The sequence below is a fragment of the Balaenoptera acutorostrata genome, chromosome 3 (assembly GCF_949987535.1).
Source record: "Balaenoptera acutorostrata chromosome 3, mBalAcu1.1, whole genome shotgun sequence".
NCBI classification, from domain to species: domain Eukaryota; kingdom Metazoa; phylum Chordata; class Mammalia; order Artiodactyla; family Balaenopteridae; genus Balaenoptera; species Balaenoptera acutorostrata.
In genome coordinates this window covers 146515304-146537708 of record NC_080066.1, presented here as the reverse complement: position 1 = coordinate 146537708, position 22405 = coordinate 146515304, and the positions used below count along the sequence as shown (strand labels likewise).

General features: G+C 38.5%; 2 protein-coding genes across 3 annotated transcripts in view; one reads left to right on the top strand and one right to left on the bottom strand.

Moving 5' to 3' along the window:
* Positions 1 to 8763, bottom strand: part of EIF2S1 (eukaryotic translation initiation factor 2 subunit alpha) — a 21629-nt gene extending 12866 nt beyond the window's left edge. Inside the window, exons 1-2 of the mRNA XM_007184323.2 lie at positions 8332 to 8763; positions 4068 to 4316 (exon numbers count right to left, since the gene is read on the bottom strand). Of these exons, the coding sequence (XP_007184385.1) occupies positions 4068 to 4308 (241 nt within the window). The 5' untranslated portion in view covers positions 4309 to 4316; positions 8332 to 8763. The remainder of the gene's footprint in view (positions 1 to 4067; positions 4317 to 8331) is intronic.
* ATP6V1D (ATPase H+ transporting V1 subunit D) lies at positions 8475 to 22405 on the top strand. Of its 2 annotated transcripts, none has more exons than XM_007184324.3 (10): positions 8475 to 8582; positions 8947 to 9145; positions 14034 to 14151; positions 15288 to 15367; positions 16731 to 16798; positions 17521 to 17565; positions 18671 to 18774; positions 19228 to 19294; positions 20505 to 20583; positions 21707 to 22405. In XM_007184324.3, the coding sequence occupies exons 2-10, from the start codon at positions 9105 to 9107 to the stop codon at positions 21846 to 21848; spliced, it is 744 nt and encodes a 247-aa protein (XP_007184386.1). In that variant the 5' UTR covers positions 8475 to 8582; positions 8947 to 9104; the 3' UTR covers positions 21849 to 22405. The 2 variants fall into 2 exon arrangements, with proteins under 2 accessions (XP_007184386.1, XP_057399425.1); XM_057543442.1 differs by having other exon boundaries at positions 8528 to 8633.

Here is a 22405-nt window from a genome sequence, read left to right as displayed (position 1 = left end):
TGGAAGCAACCTAAATGTCCATCAACAGAGGAACAGATAAAGAAGATGTGGTACATACATACAATGGAATATTACTCAGCCATAAAAAAGAACAAAATAACGCCATTTGCAGCAACGTGGATGGATGGAGAGATTGTCATACTGAGTGATGTAAGTCAGACAGAGAAAGACAAATACCATGACATCGCTTATATGTGGAATCTAAAAAAAGGGTACAAATTAACTTATCTACAAAACAGAAACAGAGTTACAGATGTAGAAACAAACTTATGTTTACCAGGGGATGGTGGGGGGAGGGATAAATTGGAAGATTGGGATTGACATATACACACTACTATATATATAAAATGGATCACTAACAAGGACCTACTGTATAGCACAGGGAACTCTACTCAATACTCTGTAATGGCCTACATGGGAAAAGAATCTAAAAAAAGAGTGGATACATGTATATAACTGATTCACTTTGCTGTACACTGGAAACTAACACGACATTGTAAATCAACTACACCCCCATTAAAAAAAAAGAAGAAGAATAAAGAGGGAGAAAATGGTTTTTTACGTTTACCCACATATTTTCCATTTCAGGCATCACAGCTCTTCAGCCTGAACAACTTCCTTTACCATCTCTTATAATGTAGGTCTTATCTGGTAATAAATCCCTCTAGTTTCTATTTACCTGAAAATGTTTTCATTTGATTTTTGTTGTTGAATATTTTCTTCAAATACAGAATTCTGGTTTGACAGTGTTCTTTCAGTTTTACAGATATCATTCAATGCTCTGACCTTCATTATTTCCAATAAGAATGCCACAGTAATTTGTATTACTGTTCCCCTATAAATAACATCATTTTCCTCTGGCTACGCTGAAGATTTTCTCTGTTTTTCAATAGTTTGATATGCCTAAATGTGGTCTTAGTATTTATCCTGCTTCAGGTTTGCTGAGCTTCTCTAATATATAAACATTTTTTTCCCCCAGCAAATATGGGAAACTTTTGGCCATGGTTTCTTCAAATATATTTTCTGTTGTTTCTTTTTCTCCCCTTCTTTTGGAATAGAGCTTTTGATGGTTGACAGGTTGTTTTTTTTTTTTTTTTCTCAGTTCTTCAGATTGGTTCTTTTTAAATGAACTACCTTCAAATTTCAAGGAGCCTTCTGTCATCTTTTATCTGCTGTTAGCCCATCCAGTGAATTTTTTAGATACTATATTTTTCATTTCTAGAATTTATATTTAGTTCTTTATGAGAGTTTCTAATTTCTCTACTGAGATTTCATTTCGTTCATTCACTATAAGCATATTTTCCTAATATCTCTGAGCAGTTATAACATTTCCTTTAAAATGCTTATCTGCTAATTCCAACATTAGGGTGATCTCTAGGTCAGTCTCCATTGATTACCTTTTTTGTATGGGTCATATTTTCCTGTTTCTTCAACTATTTAGCAATTTGAGTTGCATCCTTGACATTAGGAAAGATATGTGGCACACTGTGAATTCCTTTAGGTTCCTCTTAAGGACACTGAATTTTTTCTTTTTTCTTTTTCTGGCTGCTCCGCACGGCTTGCGTTTCCCGACCAGGGATTGAACCCACGCCCTCAGCAGTGAAAGCGAGGCGTCCCAACCACTGGGCGGCCAGGGAATTCCCAAGAATACTGAATTTTTGTTTTAGCAGTTAGCTTGTCTGAATTCAAAACTATAAGCTCTGTCTCCCCAGATGGAAAGCAAACAAAATTTGTTTAGATTTTTACCCTATTGGGCTGCAGTCTACCCTGTGTATTACTAGTTTCACGGGTTAGCCAGAGATTTCAGCAGAATTTATATATAAACTTGGGGGCTCTCCCTCTGTGTCTCTCCTTTCTCTAATCCCTATCACCACTTTCCAACTGTTGTGGTTGTCCAGAACTCTCATCTCTGGCTCTCAAGCCATTAAGACTGTAGGTTTTCCCCTAGAATTTTAGATGCCCTGCTTGGAAGTTGTCTGTAACATGCACTCAGTCAAAAAGCTGTAAAATTTATCCAGTGCAGTTCCTTTCTTCCAAGTGTCAATCTGCCTTCAGTTTCAGCCTGCTTTTGGTTGCTCCCACTGTCCTTGAGTAATTTTTACCACCCGTTCAGATACTTGTTTAGGGTTTATAGCAGTTATGATGAACGGTTTATCCAATAGGACTTAATCTTCTAGTAACAGAAATGGATCCCCTCTATAGATCTTCTGCACTTTGCTTTTTTTCTTATCTTACCCTGGAGATCTTTTCATATCAGAATATTCAGATCCCATTCTGTATAAAATTGCCTTGCTTCTGTTGTGTTGTGTCATGATTTATATAACCACAATTTAGATTGTTGTTTCTCTTTAATTAACATTGTAAAAACAATGCTATTATGAAAATAAATTTTTACATGTAACTACTGTACTTATACAAGTTTACCCTTTCACTTTTTCTGATGGCAGTTGAAAATGTATTTGATTCCTTTTTGTGTATATATTTCATATAATAGGAAAGCAATATAAGATAAGACACCATTCGAGGTCCTACTGGAGCAACAATGAAACACAAGTTTAAGGAATAATCTCAGTCTTCAAGCAGTTTAATAAATGGAAGCTGGGGAGGGTGCCACAAGTAAGTCATATCAAAGCATTTAGAATAATCAATGTGCTAAGTGGTAGCACCACCTAAGGGGTAATATAAGCTGCCTCGAAAGTTTATTGTCTAAGATTATAATCCGAAAAGAAGTCAGTTATGTATAAAATTATTCATTTGCAGAAGTATCAATTAACTAGGTGGCTGAGGAGATTCAGAAAGCCAAGCTCAGTCAGGGTGACTGACTGGTCTTTTAAGCATGACGGTAACCACTTGCCTGAAACTAAAACCTAACAAACTATAGTAAGATGACTGAAACCAATTATCTTAACTATATTAAGCCAGTTGAAGACAAAACCTACTCAATGGTATTATACAATATATTTAGAAAAAAATGTGTTCACCAAGGTGAAGATTTACATGGGATCCAAAAAAGGGGCACCCAAAGAGTAAATAAATGAATACCTATTCAACTCTGTCAGAAAGATCCCATAGGATCTGGGGGTCACAAACATTCTGATTACCAGAGACATACAATATTGGGTTTTGGGTGTGTGTCTGCAGTATATTGCTTTTTTAAAGACATAAAAATATTCCTAAAATCCATTTACCTTTGCCCAATTTCCATCACTTATTCAATAACCTGATTACTAATCTAACTCTAAATCAATAAAAAGGCATCTGACAAATATGAATGAACTAGTACTCTGGTTTGCTTATTTGTCTCTCTGAGTTTGGTGAGTTTGGGAATGAGTCAATTATAAAGATTCCGATAACCTCTGGGAATAAAATTCAAGTTACTTGGCTCACAAAAACTAGTCCTGGAATGTACTAATTAAACCACTACTGGGCTTCCCTGGTGGCATGGTGGTTAAGAATCTGCCTGCCAATGCAGGGGACACAGGTTCGAGCCGTGGTCCGGGAAGATCCCACATGCCGCGGAGCAACTAAGCCCATGCGCCAGAACTGAGCCTGCGCTCTAGAGCCCACAAGCCACAACTACTAAAGCCCGCATGCCTAGAGCCCATGCTCTGCAACAAGAAAAGCCACCGCAATGAGAAGTCCATGCACCGCAATGAAGAGTAGCCCCTGCTCGCCGCAACTAGAGACAGCCCGCGCACAGCAACAAAGACCCAACTCAGCCAAAATAAATAAATAAATAAAATTAATTAATTAAAAAACAACCACCACCAAAAAAAAGAAAAACACTACTAACTTAAAAGACCTTGTTTAGATGGTTAACTGGCATCCTTCTCTAACAACTTTGTATGTAAAAGAGTTTAAGGACAAAAGGAGGTGTTTTTTTTTCTTTTTTTTTTAACCGCAGTAGGCAATTTACAAAAAATATATTTTAAAATAAATCATTTTAACTCAAAAATTTCCAGATAAATTTAATATATGACTATTTATATATTAAATATAAATTTATATTTAATAAGTAAATATAAATTTTTAAAATATAAATTATTTTAAATCTTTTTCTCATTTACCTTTTTCTTTGTCCACTCTGATAACAACCACACATTCATTCCTGCCAATTCGGATGAGTTTGTTTATAGAACGGATACGCCTTCTGGACAACTCACTCAGAAGAATCATGCCTTCGATGTTGTTGTATTCCAGCAAGCTGACATAAGCTCCCATTTCAGCAATGGACCTTACATTCACCATCACTACGTCTTCCACCTCAGGAAATTTGTGCTGATAAAATCTACAACTTAGACCCGGCATTCTGCAATCTGAACAAAAGAATCAAGTTAAGTGTTCAGTTAAGGTCAAAATTTTAAAATGTCAATTTTCCACATCTTGCCACTGGAAGAAGTTATTGGTTTTCTCCCCTCTTTAAACTTCTTAAATGGTACCAGAAAACAGAGGAATGTTCAGGAACCAAGCTTTAATTTTTATTTTGCTCCACATTTTTGTAAGGCTTGCGTGATTCTCTACCATCAGTTTCAGAGGAATCATAAAAAATAATGACCATTTACAAAGTCCTGACGCTGAAGGATTAAAGGTACACCTTAAGAATAAAATATTATTTTAATATTTTAAGAAATAACAAATGATAGGAAGCATCACTACTATTATAAACCTGTCAGAAAAACTAAGGCTACTCTTCCTCTAAGTCAGCTAAGACTGGATATGCTACCGCCTACTATATAAAGGGAAGACTCTTCCAACAAATTAAATCCTAACCCTAACCATATATCAAATGATATACTCTATTATTTATTATAGCCAAAATTATAGTATCACATGTCAAGACAAAACCAAAAAATTTATTAATCACAAAAGACACTAAATTTAACTAAAATGTATCCTTCTCTCTGAATTTTTTTCCTCTTAAAACAAACTTGAATTTAATTCACAACTACCATAATTTTTAGCTTCCACTTTTCCCATTACTCCCAAATATTCTTCTCTTTTGTTGAATAGTTATACCCAAGCTCGAGAACAGCTTTATAGATTCCTACTACTATAAAGTTCAAGTTTCTCTTAACCTCCACACATTAAATATATTTAAAACTATTCCCTTTGATCCACCAAACCTACTTTCAACACCACTCCTTTTATGACCCACAGGCCTAAAATCATACCATATGTAGAAATACGTTTTTAAAAGGAAGCTCTCAAATTAATCGTAGTTGATAATTTTCATGTTTTTCTGCTAACCTTAATTAATTTACCATTGTCAAAGCTCAGAAGACAGGCAATAATAAGACCTAAGGTCCTATGAAAAATTTGTGAAACTTCACCTACTAACTTATTTTTTTTCTTATAAATTAGGAAATAAGACTGTCATTACTTATCTTAAAGACGGAACACCTACATCCAGCTCATAGAACACCAGAGTTCTGCTTCAGAGCAGTTTGAGAACTGCCACCTGCACCCACATGTTTCTTCCTAGTGGCTTACCCACTGATTTATACATTTTTCCACTACCTACAGCGTCCTATATTATCTGGCCACTGACTATCTCCCTGAGGTATCACTTTCCCCCTAGTCTTCCCCATTTTATAGATGAAAAACATGAAGCATGGGTTAAGCATCTTGTTTTGTCATATACTGCTAACAAGTGACAGTCAAAATTTGAACCTATGAAGTTTGAATCCATAGTTTGTGTCTTATTCATCAGGCTATATTTTCTCTCAATATCACTGATAAATACATGACAATCAGTAAAACATCTTAAACAAAAAGGACTATCAATGTACCTATTCAGTGCTGGAACATAAACTATAAATTAGTGCAAACTTTTAGTATTAACCTATCCTGTATAACAAAAAATAAAGCTGCATATTAATAATAGTGGCAGAGATATATTTCTCTTTGAAGCTTGACAAAACAGGGATTTAGCAAATAAAGGGAAGCAGACATTCAATTACCCACCAAGAAACAGCTGAGCTGGTTGTTTCATTTTTAAACAGGGCTTTTTTTTTTTTCTTGGACAACTGTTGTCAAATATCTGCATGTAAAGTACTAAAATTTGAGAGCTGAAAAAGTTTCAAACTGGATATAAAAATAAACGTTATGGAAATGTGTGAAACAGTTTTAAGAGATTTAACAGGTGCTAACCACTTTTACTCACCAAGTTTCTTCAAATAGTAAAGCCAATAATTTTGGAGAAGCAAGACTTAATTTGATTGTAAAAGAACATAGGCAATCGTGTAAAAGAATCCTGAAGGGAGATATGGATGCTAATGCTTCAGGAGGTACAAGTCTCTTTGCAATAGACCGTGTAAACAAAGGAATACTGCTAATGGTATGTCATTCACAGTAAAAGAAAGTAGTGGAGTACAAAAAAAATCTGCTTTGCAAAGAACCTGCAAAATGGTTGACAGATTTTGAACCTATCTCCTTATTTATGGAGATATTATGCTAATAACACTAACTTTGAAAAAAATCAGTCAGGAAAATAGGAGTCACACACCAAGTATCTATCAGCCCTTTTACATAATTTTCAAAGCACTTCGACTTATTTTATTTCGCCCTCAATAGGGTCCTCAAGTCAGGCAAGTAGCAGAGCCTGACTTTGGGAATAGCTCTAGACATGGGTTCCAGACTTCGCTCTCCTACTTACTAGCTGTGGCTGCTTGGGAAATGCATTCCCATTAACTGTAGTTTCTAGTGTGTACCATGTACTTCACCGGTTTGTGGAGAGTATCAAATGAAATAATATACATGTGATAAAATTTGGAAAGTGTAATGTGCTATACAAATATAAGCTATTAAAAGGCAAAGGAGGTATCATTTCCATTTTGTAACTTAATTCATTAAACAATTATTTTATTATTAAAATAAAGTATTAAATGACTTCCTCAAAGACAAATGCTTACTAAGTACAACAGGAGCTAAATCCAGGTCATCTGACATTGACTCCAGAGTTTAACCCACAAAGCCTCAATATGTCGGAGTACTACAATACAGTATGTGTTCTCCAGTAAAGAACACCCATCTTTCAAAATACATGACCTGAACTCCAAGATAATTTCAAATACCCTGCAATGTCAGTAATTTTGCCTGGTCAAACGGTAGGCAGGACTTCTTAAACCACTGCATGGTCAAGTCGCCATAATGGATACAGAAGTCCACATTCTTTTCCAAAGTAAAGTACGATGTGATAGAGGCAACTCCCGTGATCATTCTAATTCGGCTCTAACAGTTATGTTCTGAATGCTCGTTTTTACTACAGAAGTGCTACACAAATAAAGCTTTTAAACTAGTTCACTGTCATTGAAATAGGAAGCACCCATCTCTAAAAACATTACTGTGCATCTTTTTGAGATGTTTTGAGAATCGCTAACTGTCATCTGGCATCCAATGAACTGAGAAGAGGCAGTAAAGCTCTATGTAAGTAATTCCGAACTGTTGAAAGACACAGAGTTACAAGGTTTTTTCCCCTTGGATAACAGCTTAAATCGGTAGAAAAGACAAGACTTCTTTGCTACACCCTCTCCCCAAGAAACAATGTTTCTTGTTAATGAACGTTAAAGTAGCCTCAGTTTGGGGCGCTGACAAAAGGGACCTAAAATTCCCGTATCTTACGTGTTTTAGTTCTGCCTAACCGTAAGATCACAGCGCGTAATTCTACAAGTCTATTCTTATCGGTGCTGAAACATGGCAAACCGATACGAAGAGTAATAAACTCTTCAGTAGGATCTTTTAGTTTCATCTTAAGGAGCGACTCATTCTCCAGAAACGCACCACTCCAGCAACACAGGGCGATAGGAGCTTCGATTTTTTTAATATCACTTATCAGATGAACAAACCTGGATCTTTTTTTTAACCCAACTCTTGTCAATATCGTGGCCCAATCAACGGGTTCCTTGAAGTACCGGGTCTGGTTACAATTGAGAGTATTTGCTGGGGCGGACGGAAAAAAAAAAAAAAAAAAAGGATGGAACTCTCTGGCCCGGAGAGGGCAAAGTGTTCCGCGTCCCGGGACGGGGGCGTCACGGCATTCTCCCAAGGCCGCCCCACCTCACGGCGTCCCCACTTGAAGCACACTGAAAGGGCTGTTCAGTCACTCGGCCCACCTCCCTTCACGAGAGGCCTCCGTTCGCACCATGACACCTCTGCTACACGGGGAGACCGACACGGAGCCGGCGGGCGGTGGCAGCTGTGTGCAGACACTTCCCGCGCAGGGACAGGAGAAGGAGGGGGTGTTAGCCCGGGGCCTACCCTCTATCGACCACCCATGTCACTGGACACAACCAAAGTGAATTCCTGGAGAAACCGATCGGGGCGACTAGTCACCTGAGGTATGTGTGTGAATCCCGCACTGGTGTCCGGCGCCACGCTCTTCAATCGGAGAGACCAGACTTGATCCACCCGCAGCAACCGCCGACTCTCCTCAGCGTGCGCTTCGCTCGACCCCACCGCGCATGCGGAACCACCTCGCAGCACGCAAGCGCCAACAGGATGGAGGCCCCCCTCTTCGTCACTGACCATAGAGTCCAGGTCCTCCGAGAACAAAGAAGAATGTGGACCTTAGGAGGACCTGAAAAGTACGTTTTCTCGCTGTCTTTAGCTTTCGCTAAGTAACCTTCAAGGTGCAGGTAAGAGGGAGGACTCTGATTCCTTGTCCCTGAAAAATAAATCCTCTCTGAAAGCTTTAGTCAACCATGGGTGGCGCTGTGACCAAAGATGAAAAGTGGAGGACGAGAAGGAGTATACTCTTCCCTGTTCTTGCGCCTCGACCTGCGCAGCCGCCTGGGAGCTGGAGACCGGGTGGGTGGGGGTGGGGGGTGGGGGGCTAGAAGATGAACCGGAAATGAGGGGCGGTTCCGGGGTGCGCGCGCCTCAACATCCGGGCATCGCCTTCTTCCTGTCGCCTTCCCCACACCCCTACCCCCCCACCCTTACCGACAGGAAGCGGAAGTGAAGAAGGCGTATCCTGGCTGCCTCTTAGCAACGCCAGGGGGTCACGTGACACAACCAGCTGACTCAGGTGGCGCAAGACTCAGTGGCTGGGCTCGTTGCAGCACGATTGCCCGGCCAGGGACCCGGGCCGAACAGTCATCGTCAGAATGTCGGGCAAAGACCGAATTGAAATCTTTCCCTCGCGAATGTAAGTAAAAGAATGGAACGAACAGGTGTTCAGGAAGACCTGCCCGAGCCGCTGTCCCTCCATACCCTGGACCAGCAGCGGGGCTCCTTGTTTCCTGGGCCGACCCTGAGCTCTGTCCAGTCTCTTCTAGTGAGTCCAAGGCGAGGCTCCCTCAGGGGCCCCTTACACATTCCTCTGAGTGAACCCGACTGGACAGAGCAAGTCCAGCCCGTGAGAACAGGCGCCCGGCCTGCTGGCTTTTGTAGAGATCCGCTGACTTTAATCATTAATCGAGCCATTCATTCCATATTCCCTTATTGATCCGGACACTGGATTTATATAACTGTGAATCGTCGCCACTCTTGCCCTAACAGAGCTCACAGTTTAGTGGAGGGATAGACAAGCGGACGAAGTTTGATAAATGCTTTGAGAAGGAAAGTCTACTGCGGTGGGAAGCAGGCTTCTAAGCCAATTTGGGGGTTGAATCGAATCGCCCTAAAGTGGGCGTCAGGTTCGATCTTGGATACCCATACTCATTTTCCAAGATCCCCTGAAATGTCACATGCGGTGGGAAGCTATACCTGAATTTCCGAGGCACTCCTTTTGTTCTGTCACCATTGCATCTCATTCAGACTTCTGTTAATATCACCCGTCACATTGTAAAGCGCGTATTTGTTTATGTATATTTACCACTGAACTGTGAGCTCTCTCCAGGATGAGAAGTGTCTTGATTATTAATCCACAGAAGGTCCACAAAAAATGTTACTTGAATGAACCCATGCCGTGGAATCTGTTCAGTTGTGGCCTCCTTTCTCTTTGGGCCTGAATTCTTTGTTAGGAGAAAAATTTTAAGTTTTCTCAAATGTGCCTAACAACGTGTGGAAGGTAAAGATTGTTCTTATTTGCCCTCTCCCCCTCCCCCTGCCCCTCTTCCTTTTCCTCTTTTTTTCACTGAGGAGCAGAAAATCAGTTTTGGTTTTGACACTTAGATCTTTTGATTGTGGTCCTATCTCTTTGGGGGTGTTCTGTTGTTTTTCTTTTTTTCTTTTTTTTCTTTTTTTTAAAGTAAATGTATGTATGTATTTATTTATTTATTTATTTATTTATTTATGGCTGTGTTGGGTCTTCGTTTCTGTGCGAGGGCTTTCTCTAGTTGTGGCAAGTGGGGACCACTCTTCATCGCAGTGCGCGGGCCTCTCACTATCGCGGCCTCTCTTGCTGCGGAGCACAGGCTCCAGACGCGCAGGCTCAGCAATTGTGGCTCACGGGCCCAGCCGCTACGCGGCATGTGGGATCTTCCCAGACCAGGGCTCGAACCCGTCCCCTGCATTGGCAGGCAGATTCTCAACCACTGCGCCACCAGGGAAGCCCTGTTGTTTTTCTTTATTCTGACTTTTTCTCAGAGAATCTGAGGATGCTTAAAATATGAGTTATATTTAAACCCCAAACCTAGATTTCTGTACCTACCTGGGTGGCTACAGCTTTTAATGAAATCAAGGAGTTTTTGTTTGTTTGGTTTCTACCTTCGCCTGTTGACTTTCTAATAGCTGTTAGTCCTAGGTGGGAAGTAAGTCAGTTGTGGAGAAAAGCAGTGCCTGTGAAATAGATAAGGATCAGGACTACCCTGGGGTAGTGAGGACTATAGAACTCCCAGCACTTAAAGACTCTGACTCCATCCAAACCTCTGCCCTAAGAGACACCAGACTCTAGCATGGCTTCTGGTAGCCTAAGGCTAAGTTCCTAGAATGACTCCAGCCCCTAGTAAAATGCCTGCTTGAGAAAACTCATCCAGCCAGGAGAATTTACTCTTTGTTCTATGCAACACCTGAGACTATGCCCCTGACCTCCCTTCCTTAATTGCCTGCTAGCAGACACAGCTGGCCTGATGGCATTTCCAGTGCCCAACCTTTTGGAAGTTTTCTCTGACTGGCATCCACTCTCACTCTCCTCACTCATTTTAAAATGCCTAATCACCTGTGCACAATCGGAAAGGAGCTCAGCTCTTTCCCCTGCTGTCAGTGGTTACTGAATAGTATGTTTTCACAGCTTTAACTAATGTCTGGCTGTGTTTATCTTTGATAGTAGTCAGAATGTTAACATTTTGTTTTTTGTTTTTACTTTGAGACTAAGAGGTGAAAATACACTCTTTGGGCTTAGACAAGAATGATAGGTTTGTGAAGGTGAAACTTGCTATTTGAGAGTACTCAGCTTGCCAATTGAGAGGAAAATCAGGTGCAGGAAGTAACTGCTTCTCTAAATATTTTCCCCAAGGCTTATCAGCAGGTACTTTGTCATGTAGTCAGATGTTTTTGATTCAACTGGAAGCAAAGTCATCATCCTAGCTGAAGGTCAAACATTTTTTGTAGGGTCAAGCAGCTCTGTAACTTGTAAAAGAACAAGTGTTTAAAGAGCGAGGCTAGAAAATACACTAGTGACTTCTGTTTCAGACACTGCTACCTTACAGTGCTATCCTGTGAAATGGGGCTGTCACCCACTTAGGCACCAGAGAGAGCAAAACAAGTTTAGAGTGGAAGCAAAAGAGGCATGAAGGATTTGGAGTCAACAGAAGTCAGTCACATCCAGGTTCTCCTACATACTGGCTATAAGCCCTTGGGCAAGTCACTCTTTGAGTCTCAAGAATTAAAATTTGTCTATTTCATGAGAAAAGAAGTTAAATATAGGAGGAAATTAAAATTAGCGTGGTGAATTCAGTTTTATGAACCAGTTCACCTTTTTACTGTAAACTTGCTGCCATTTGCAGTACTAGGATTTGACTTAAATATGGTTCAACTCTTTGAGCCCAAAGTCTGGTGGTTAGTGTCAACAACACGGTATGTTAAATGTACACATTGGGGTGCATAGCTCTTGCTCAGGCTGGAAGCTGAACCAGCTTCACTTGGTTAGACCTCCAGTGAGGCTAGTCAGTGCAAATTCAGCCACTGATAGCTAGTTTTTCAAAGACAGAACTGTTCACCTGAATTATGTCCCCTTAATCTATAGGTGAGGCAGTATGGCACATGGTTGGGGTACAGTGGACCTAGGTTTGAACCTTGGTTAAATCCCTGGAGTCAGAAATCTGTTTCAGGTCTTGCTCTGTGTTTTCTTCACCGAGGGACTGTGGGAAAGTCATTTCACTTTTCTGAGCTTTGTTTTCCCATCTTTCAAGATAATGTCTAAAGCCCCTTCCAGCTATAGAATTGTTTTAGTAACCTTTGGCCTATGGTAGAAGATTCAGTATAATCTAAGAATTTAGTCAGAAGTTTAGCAAAAACTATTTTGCAGTTGGTCATAACACCAGTCATATGAAATTATGTCCCCTTAAACAAATCACTTTAAGTATGTTATACAATTGATTATTGAATCTTATTATCCACTTTGTTTTTCTCATTATTAAAGTTTATCTGGCATATGGTAGCAAGAATGGAAATGTCAGTTTCTGCTGTTGCTTTCTTGACTTTGGTTTTGGGGTTTCTGATGGGAAAAGATTGAAATAGGGAGGTAAGGAGATATCAATGGCTTGTCACTTCTCAGAAATGTTTACTGGGCTTCCCTGGTGGCGCAGTGGTTGAGAATCTGCCTGCCAATGCAGGGGACATGGGTTCGAGCCCTGGTCTGGGAAGATCCCACATGCCGCGGAGCAACTGGGCCCATGAGCCACAATTACTGAGCCTGCGCGTCTGGAGCCTGTGCTCCGCAACAAGAGAGGCCGCGATAGTGAGAGGCCCGTGCACCGCGATGAAGAGTGGCCCCCGCTTGCCACAATTGGAGGAAGCCCTCGCACAGAAACGAAGACCCAACACAGCCATAAATAAATAAATTAAAAAAAAAAAAAAAAAGCCTTTAAAAAAAAAATAAAAAAAAAAAAGAAATGTTTACTTATATGTGTCATTTGTTACCTGGAGTCATTTACAAATTAGTAAAGTGATTGGTAGTAGAGTCTTAATTGATGATATCAAAACACTTCAATGCAACACTTTTAATGGAAAAAGTGATAAATGACTGTGGTATGAAATACAGAAGGTAAAACAGAATATAGTAGTAAAAAGTAAATCCATTCTTTTCACTCAACCTAATTTTCCAAAGGAAACTGTTACCACTTTCTGTGAACCTCTCTAGAACTATTCTCTTTATCTATATAAGCACATTCATCCCTTACTGTGCATAACTGAGACAATGTAATATGAGGAGCATATGCAGATCTACCTTCCTCTTTTTTTTTTTTCCTTCCTCTTTTTTTTTAATGGCTTCATATCATTCTGTTGTATGATGAACCATGATTTGTGGAACATTTAACTTGTTCCCACCCTTTTGCTATTACAAATAAGGCTGGACTACTCATCCTTGACCTTGTACATGTTTTTGTGTACATGTGGGAGTAAATCAGGAGGATAAATCCCTTAAAGTAGAATTGTTGGTCCTGAAGGTAAATGCATTTCAAATTTTGATATATATCATTGGACAGATTTTTTTTTTTAATTCTTAGTGCATCCCTAATGGAAACATATACTGTTTTAACTCACAAATCAAGTAAGTATTTAAACTATGCTGGCATCATAAAATAGTTCTAATAAATATTTATTAAATCATAATAAAATTTATTAAATTATTAACCAATTATTAAGTAATATATTTATTATAATAATTATTTATTAAATTATTAGTGTTAGTAACTTATTTATCAAATTATTAAATACTTATTTATTAAAGGATTGTTTCTGTTTTAAATAAAAAAGACTTCTTATTTATGGAACACTGAGGGTGGAAATCCACAGTATTGAGAAACCAATTAAGCCTGTCAGTTACAAATGGTACATATTCTCGCTCTCATGACATCAAGGAATTAGCATAATTTTAACACCATATTGGGGAAGTATTTTTATTTTAAATGTCTTTAACTTTATTTACATAGGGCACAGACCATCATGAGGGCTCGGTTAAAAGGAGCACAGACGGGTCGAAACCTCCTAAAGAAAAAATCTGACGCCTTAACTCTTCGATTTCGACAGATCCTTAAGAAGATAATAGAGGTAGAATGAAGTTTGCTTAGAATTGTATTTATTTTAGAAGTATCTATGGAAAATCCAGCACAGCCGTTGGCATTTTAATTAAACTTTTTTCTTTCAAAAGTAAAAATGCCATTATAAATGTAACAAGTTTCAGAAAGTACATTTAATAAGATTCAAACTCTTTACTCTTGCCCCCAAACCCCACTTGATCTACTCTGGCCCCTGCCTGCCCCTCTGATCTCATCTGGAGCTTTTTTCTAACATCCTCCTCTAGGACCTTTGCATTAGCTGTTTCTAATGCCCGAAATGCTCTTTCCCCAGTATTGATTATAACTGTCCTCTGGCCTGTCTGGTAACTTTCTACCCACCTGTCCCAGTTTTTCTTCTCTTTCAAAAAAATTACTGGGTATTCTCAAACATTAAATATTCCAGATTTTAGAATCACTGTGCCATTAGGATTTTGAGAGCAGTATAGTGAATTTAAAAGATTAATTTGAGCAAATCAGCATGGACTCATTCAGGAATAAGGTAGGCCCTTCAGTAAAGATTCGGTTTCCTATTTCTTAGTGCCTTTATTCCAGTATTTTAATTATAAAACTCATGGTTTTGCAACATTGTTAGTAACCATAACCAAAACTGTTCAAGCAAAATTGGATATATATTTTTTTTTCTTTTTTTTTTAATTTTTAAATTTTATTTATTTTTGGCTATGTTGGGTCTTCGTTGCTGTGCGCGGGGTTTCTCTAGTTGCGGTGAGCAGGGGCTACTCTTCGTTTTGGCGCACGGGCTTCTCATTGCGGTGGCTTCTCTGGTTGCAGAGCACGGGCTCTAGGTGCGTGGGCTTCAGTAGTTGTGGCTTGCGGGCTCTAGAGTGCAGGCTCAGTAGTTGTGGCACACGGGCCCAGTTGCTCCGCAGCATGTGGGATCCTCCCGGACCAGGGCTCAAACCCATGTCCCCTGCACTGGCAGGCGGATTCTTAACCACTGTGCCACCAGGGAAGCCCGAAATTGGATATATTTATTTTATTGTTACCAAATCAATATTTACATGTACACCTGGTGTAAAATACTGATGGTTGTTAAAGGAACATGATTATGATATGATTTTTCCCTGTAAAAAACTTGGTTGAATTGGCTGTTGGTTTTTGCTTTTCCAGACTAAAATGTTGATGGGTGAAGTGATGAGAGAAGCTGCCTTTTCACTTGCTGAAGCCAAGTTCACAGCAGGGGACTTCAGGTAAGAAGACTTAAGTGGGGTGTTTTGAAAAACAAAGTGCTATCATGTTCATAATTTCATTTAAAAGCCTCTTTTAATTTAAAAAAATACATAAGCATTAAAGACAAATGATATAGTAATAATAAGAACATTTTTAACCCCATCACCTTAACACTTTTGTGTTTATTACCACCCATGTGTATCTGTTACATAGTTGCAGGCACAGAATACTTAATATTTTACAGTCCATTTTCAGTTAGTATTGTATCATAAACATTCTTCCCTATTTTCACATAGCTGCATAATCTTTAGATGTATGATAATGTATTAACGTTTTCCTGTAATGGTGGGCCTTTGGGTTGATTTTCAGATTTTTGGATTATTAGAAAAGGTGCCATGAACATCTTTATGTATATGTTTTTTTATTTCTGTTGAATTATTTCCTTAGGAAAATTTTTGAGAATGGAATTGGTTGTTTAAAGGGCATGGACTTTATGGCATATGTCAATATGTGCTTTACAAAGTGTACAAAATGGCTTAGTTATTGCTTTACATATGTTTAGTTATGTCATTTGATTCTCCACATAAGCCTGTGAGGTGGACCAGGCGAGCATTGTTGTTCTCAGTTTAAGTTCAGTGCCTTCCTAAAGTCAAATGACTACTCAGGGGCAGAAATGGAAGTTTTCAGGGTTTTTGATTTTAGTCTTCTTTACCAATAACACAGTGCCTCCATTCTTAGTTTGTGTTATCTGGGAACATTACCTGTGGACAGTCTTACAGCTTGAGGGGCATAAGACCTTTTGAAGTAGTAGACTTTTAATTTTTGCCAGTGTTGGTAGGATAACAATTTGCATTGACTTTTCCATGAGAGGGTGGGAATAAAGAGTGTGTATGTGGTATGTGAAAGTGTTTTAGGGTGGTTATGGGGAAGACACTTTATTTTGTGATAGTAACAGGTGGGGAGTCAGACAAAGCCAGATGGAAATTAGATAGATTCCAAGGTAAAGGAATTGAACTCCTGCTTAGACACACCTAGAGGTTTGAACAGCAAACCCAGAAGGAAGGAATGTTTTCTCCAAATTACATTAGTGGAATGAAAATCCCTAAAGTCACATCCATGCACCACATGTCTGATTGAAAACTTAAGCAGTCCATGTACATTAAAATCATTCTTTGTATTCTTATGGCTAATGTTTGAATATTGTTCATACTTTGCTCTCTGAGGCCCTCCTCTGGTAGCAGTGATTGTTCTTTTCTGAAAGAAGACAATCATCAAAGCATAATCGTGACATCTTACTTTTGTTGAAGTCACCTGATGGGTCCCTGATGGTTTATTTCTCACTCTAAAAACTCAGCTAAATCAAGGCCTTTTCTTTTTCTGCAGCACCACAGTAATCCAAAATGTAAATAAAGCCCAAGTGAAGATTAGAGCAAAGAAAGATAATGTAGCAGGTAACTTTTCAACCCTTTGGAACTCTTAGTGAAGAAAAGATAACATTTTAAAATTAACCCGTTTATACAGCAAGATCTTGATGGCCCAATTAATCTTTTCTCCTTAGACAAAGTTGATTGGCTTTACATGTTAAAACTATTGTTTACTGGTGGTTGCCAGGGGACGGGGGTGGGGAAAGCTATTGTTCAGTGGATGTGAAGTTACAGTTATACAAGATAAATACATTTTAGAGAACTGCTGTACAGTAGTATAGTTACAGTTAATACGGTGCTGTGTACTTAAAAACTTAAGAAAGTAGATCTCATGTTGAGTGTTCTTAACACATACACACAGGAAAAGGGGCACAAATCTTTTGGAGGTGATGGATATGTTTATTACCTTAATTGTGATGATGGTATGGGTGTATGCATATTTCTATACTCATCAAAATGTATACATTAAATATGTGCAATTATTTGTATATTATGTATACCTCAAAGATGAAAGAAAAAAACCAAACATTGTAACAACCAGATCCCTTACTAAGGATAATCTGACTTTTGAATAGGAATGAACACTTAAGAAGGAAGGTTTCTAAATTCATTCATTGAAACGAGTTACAGTTCCAGGCAATCTCTTGACTTTTGAGTATTTGCTGAAAAATAAACACAGGAAACAGTGGTTAAGAAACAGTATTTCAAGGACATGTTTGTGAATCCATATATGTTTCTGTGTTTAACAGGTGTTACTTTGCCAGTATTTGAACATTACCATGAAGGAACTGACAGTAAGTGTGAAACTTCTTATGTGTGTGTCTCTGGGTTCTTCTAGTTCCTCTTTAAATGAACCTTATTCTGGAAAATGATGATAGATAGACCTGCTTAGAGTTCAGTGGTTCCAGTGTTGGAAACCTTCATTTTTTTTTTTTTTTTTTTTTTTTTTTTGGCCTCCCCGGGCAGCATGTGGGATCTTAGTTCCCCGACCAGGGATCAAACCTGTGCCCCCCTGCACTGGGAGTGTGGAGTCTTAACCACTGGACCGCCAGGGAAGTCCAGAAGCCTTCTTATCAGATACATTTTGGACAATAGTTTGTCAGTTAATCAAAAAAGTGTTATTGCAGGGAGTCACAAAACATTGTACATTGCTTAAAATATTTTATTTCAACCTAGAAATTTATAGAGTCATTTGCAATTTTAAAAATATAAGGCCATGGCCTTTCTTTGAGTATGAGTCCACTGATTAGACTTCCATGTTGTCTTTCTGCATAAACCACACCCATAATGCATTGTTTATAATTTCCAGTTTGGGTCTTTTTAAAGTAGAGTAAGATCTCAGACACTGTGATACAATCTGAATGCTGAATCTTCCTAGACTTTTATAGCCAGCCTGCCCAATTTTTTTATAATTGTCTCACCTTTTCCTAATTTGACAGTATGTTTCAGGTAGTAATGCATCGTTGTTGAGTCTTTCCAAAGTAATCAGTTTTCTTTCATAGAAACAACAATATTCTTTCTTTGGCCCTCATATTAAATTGGTTCACATCAAATATTTAGTACTGCTTGAATAAAGAAGTAGAATATTCTAAAGAGTCACCTGTTAACAGAGAGTGTCAACCGTACTGGGGCATCAGGCAGTATAATCTACAAAGGAAAGGGGTGCATTGGTTAATCCAGCAAGCTAACTTCTCCTATAGTTAGATTTAGAATAGTATCCTTGTGCAAAACTATTCAGCAACATGTCCTACAGTTTTGGGGGAGTGAAATGGGCACTTAGTGTTTGGGTTAGTGAATTTGTTTTTCCATGTTTGGTATTATTCTGACTTATCTTCTTTTGGGAAGTTTATGGGGAAGATTACACCCTAAATACAAATGTTGTCTGACTGGTTCTTTCAGGTTACGAACTGACTGGTTTAGCCAGAGGTGGCGAACAGTTGGCTAAACTGAAGAGGAATTATGCCAAAGCAGTGGAACTACTGGTGGAACTAGCTTCGCTGCAGGTAAGTTTCTGAAATGGTGGCTTCTGCACCATTGTCCCTACTTTTTACTACTAGCAAAATGTTTGTGCAATGGTGTAGTTTCACTCTTGGCTAGGTGAGAACAGCAATAGTCAATATAGATTTAAATGCAAATATAATATGGTTTATGCATGAAAGCCTTCCCCCCCCCCCTTTGTGGCCAGTTAATATATATCTAGGTCATTAGTGTATGATTCTCTTCTCTTGCCATTTTTATAACTTCAGGTGAGTCTGAAGGAAACAAATTCTAATAGAATGGAAATCATGTTAGCTCTATGGAAATCTCATAAGAATTTTCTGTTCTTTAAGTATGTTGAAAAGAAGTAGTCTTGGTTTCCAAATGTTTTCTACAAGTGCTGAGTGAAGGCAAGTGGTGGACAGGGCATGATTAGGAAGACTTTGTGCTTACATTATTAATTTATCCTCTTATTTTAGACTTCCTTTGTTACTTTGGATGAAGCTATTAAGATAACCAACAGGCGTGTAAATGCCATTGAACATGGTGAGTGTGAGCTGCTGTGAGGCTCTTTGTCCATCCTCTTGTCCGCACCTCCACATTTGTCACGGACCTACTAGGAATCAGGCACTGATCGCCCGGTGAATAAGATGTTGCCCCTGCCCACAGTGGGAAGGGCAGTGAGTCAGTAATACAGATAACTGTTAGTAAATCCTTTGATAGAAGTGTGTGTATGATTTAGGGGGTAGTTAGAGGAGAGTGGTGAGTTAGAAAGTACGGAATGTTTTACTCATTTCTGATTATTCATGAATAAAAGGTGAAACTATTTCTCAAGAGCCCTAATGTTTTTGTAAGTTCTTTCCAATGACTGAGTGATAAATGTTTTTGAACACATGAAGTATTAAACTTTAAATCTCTCTTTCTTAGGCCTTATGTCCTGTTCTCTTGCTGTTCTCCTTGATTTCTAAAAATAAATTTTCCCATTGGATGCATTTATTTTCCATCTCTCATTTCATTATTTTAAAACTATGACTGCTGAATGTTGCCACAGTACTTTTTGCTTAAGAAACTCAGTTTTCATTAAAGAAACACTTATTCAATTTTAAAGTAAGAAAGGAGCAAAATTTGAGCAGCAAGGAAATTATTTTGCTTGGGCTCTATTAGTGTTAAAGAGGAAGTTATCTCATTTTTAAAAAACTCAAAACACATTTCCTGACTGCTTGCTTGTGCCAGCCTCTTTTTTTTTTTTTTGTGCCAGCCTCTTGCATGGAATTGCAAGCAAAACAAAATGGATAAGGTAACAGTTCCAATTCACAAGGAGTTCACATTCTAGAAGCAGAATAGGCAAATTCTGTGTAAAGTAGAACCTTACGATTAACACAAAATTCAACTTACTGTATTCTCTCTGCTCAATGCTCCAGTTTTTAACAGTGGATTGCTGTTGTATTTAAAATAACATCTGTGGTTCAATGTTACATATTCATATAAATTCAGTATATTCAGTGTTGTATATATCATGGTCCGGTGTTACCTGTCCATAGAAAAGACAGTATGAGGGCATATTCCAAAATATTTATAATAGCTAACTGTAGAGTGGTTGGATTATACTTCATTTTATTTCTTTGTGTTTTTGTTTTTTGCATTAAATGTACATTTATTTTACAGTTAGAAAAAATAAGTTAGTTATACAAATGAGCACTGGCAATTTGAAAAAAGGTTTGAAGTTCTCACTATATATATATTTTTTAAACCCTAGTCATCATTCCCCGGATTGAACGTACCCTTGCTTATATCATCACAGAACTGGATGAGAGAGAGAGAGAAGAGTTCTATAGGTTTGTTGGAATTTGCAGTTATTGATCATTTTTTGTTTTTCCATATTCCAAAAGCTCGATTTTCTGAGACATGTTGGCTTATGTTCTTTAGAATTAGCACAGCTTGGGACTTCCCTGGCTGTCCAGTGGTTAAGACTCCATGCTTCCATTGCAGGGGGCATGGGTTTGATCCCTGGTCAGGGAACTAAGATCCCACATGCAGTGCAGCGCGGGCAAAAAAAGGAAAAAAAAGAAAGAAAGAATTAGTACAACTTGTATTTTATTCTGATAAGAAACAAGAAATAATATTGCCAAAGGCTGTGGAGACAGATCTGTGCCAAGTTTTGCACACACCTAAAATATGGCATCTCTGAAAACTTAGGCCCTTCGGAGAAACTATAAATAGCCTTGATAATTCTTTAAAATGAGACAATGATTTAGATGGGGTGTCTCCCACATAAGAAGAAACTGGAATTAATCAGTCAATCAACAAATATGTACTGCATGTTGAAAATGTTCCAGGAGAAAGTATAAAGTACTTGGGGGCATTACATAATAATATAAATCATACCATTAGAGAGAGTACTTGGAGAGAAATGATACCTGTACAGGAATTAGCTCTGAACATTTAGAGCTAGTAGGGACAATAAATACTAAATAGGTGGTGTGCAGGGGTCAGTGTGTCAGTTTCAGAGAAGTGGGAGATAGGTGAAGGCAGGCGTATTCAGGAAAGACATAACTGTCTTGGACCTTGAGTAGCATCTGAGTATGATTTATAATCGTAATTAGCAAAATTTAGTTTGTCCTTCAGTTGATGTGCAGGGTTGTGGTAATCCAGATTGAATGATCCAAAATTTTAATGTCTGAATGCTGAAAACCTGTTCCGTTATCAGGGAATGGACATCAAAGTTTATTCACCCTGAGACAGGAGCTTTTGAAAGCAGTTATTAGCTTAAAATGTGTGTGTATTCTACCTCAAATCTTTTTTTTTTAAATGGGTTATAAATATGTTACTGAAATTGAAATAAAGGTAGAATTTTGTTCTACTTTGTAGGTGTTTATTATCCTTGTTACAGAACTAGAAGAAATCAATTCTACTTAGTACCAAAACAGCATTCAGAAAATTCCCTCCTTTATTTTGTAGGTTAAAGAAAATACAGGAGAAGAAAAAGATTCTCAAGGAAAAATCTGAGAAGGACTTGGAACAACGGAGGGCAGCTGGAGAGGTGATGGAGCCTGCTAATCTTCTGGCTGAAGAGAAGGATGAGGATCTTCTCTTTGAATAATCTTTTCTGCTGATTCTTTCAGAAGGCCTAACATGGCATCATTTTAATTCACGGTGTGTAGGTTTGGTATGTGTGGCTATTTAATTTTTGGCCTAAGAATTTCACCAGTTGTAAAATTCCCTGATGTCCGTTTATGGGATTACCTTTGCAGAATCATAGTTCAGCAACCATTTATCACCAATGAGATTTGTAGAACCTGCCCAGAAACTTATAGAATTTATTCTGCGAAGTGTCACCCTACTGCACTTACATGTCTGTTGCAAGTGATCTGCTTACCAACATATTAAGAAATTCCCCTTAGGAAACAGCAGTGGTCTCAGGCCAACACACGTAGGACAGCTACTGCTGGAACACCCTTTGTTCCTACTTACTTGCACACCATTGTCTGAGATTGCTGCAGCCATCCTTGTGTTAGTTACTGTGGGACTTCCCTCCTCAAGCTTTATGAAAACCTTCACTTATTCTTCCTTGAATGACAGGTCTGTCTTGTCTGTCATGGGAACAGTTCTGCCAATTCAAATGTGACTATGGTAATAAACAGTAAAATGATTTAAAAA

Coding starts and splice junctions, on each gene's coding strand:
- ATP6V1D (XM_007184324.3), top strand. CDS start 9,105: ATGTCGGGCAAAGACCGAATTGAAATCTTTCCCTCGCGAAT. Junction 14,152..15,287: donor TCCTTAAGAAGATAATAGAG/GTAGAATGAAGT, acceptor TTGCTTTTCCAG/ACTAAAATGTTGATGGGTGA. Junction 16,799..17,520: donor AAAGAAAGATAATGTAGCAG/GTAACTTTTCAA, acceptor TGTGTTTAACAG/GTGTTACTTTGCCAGTATTT.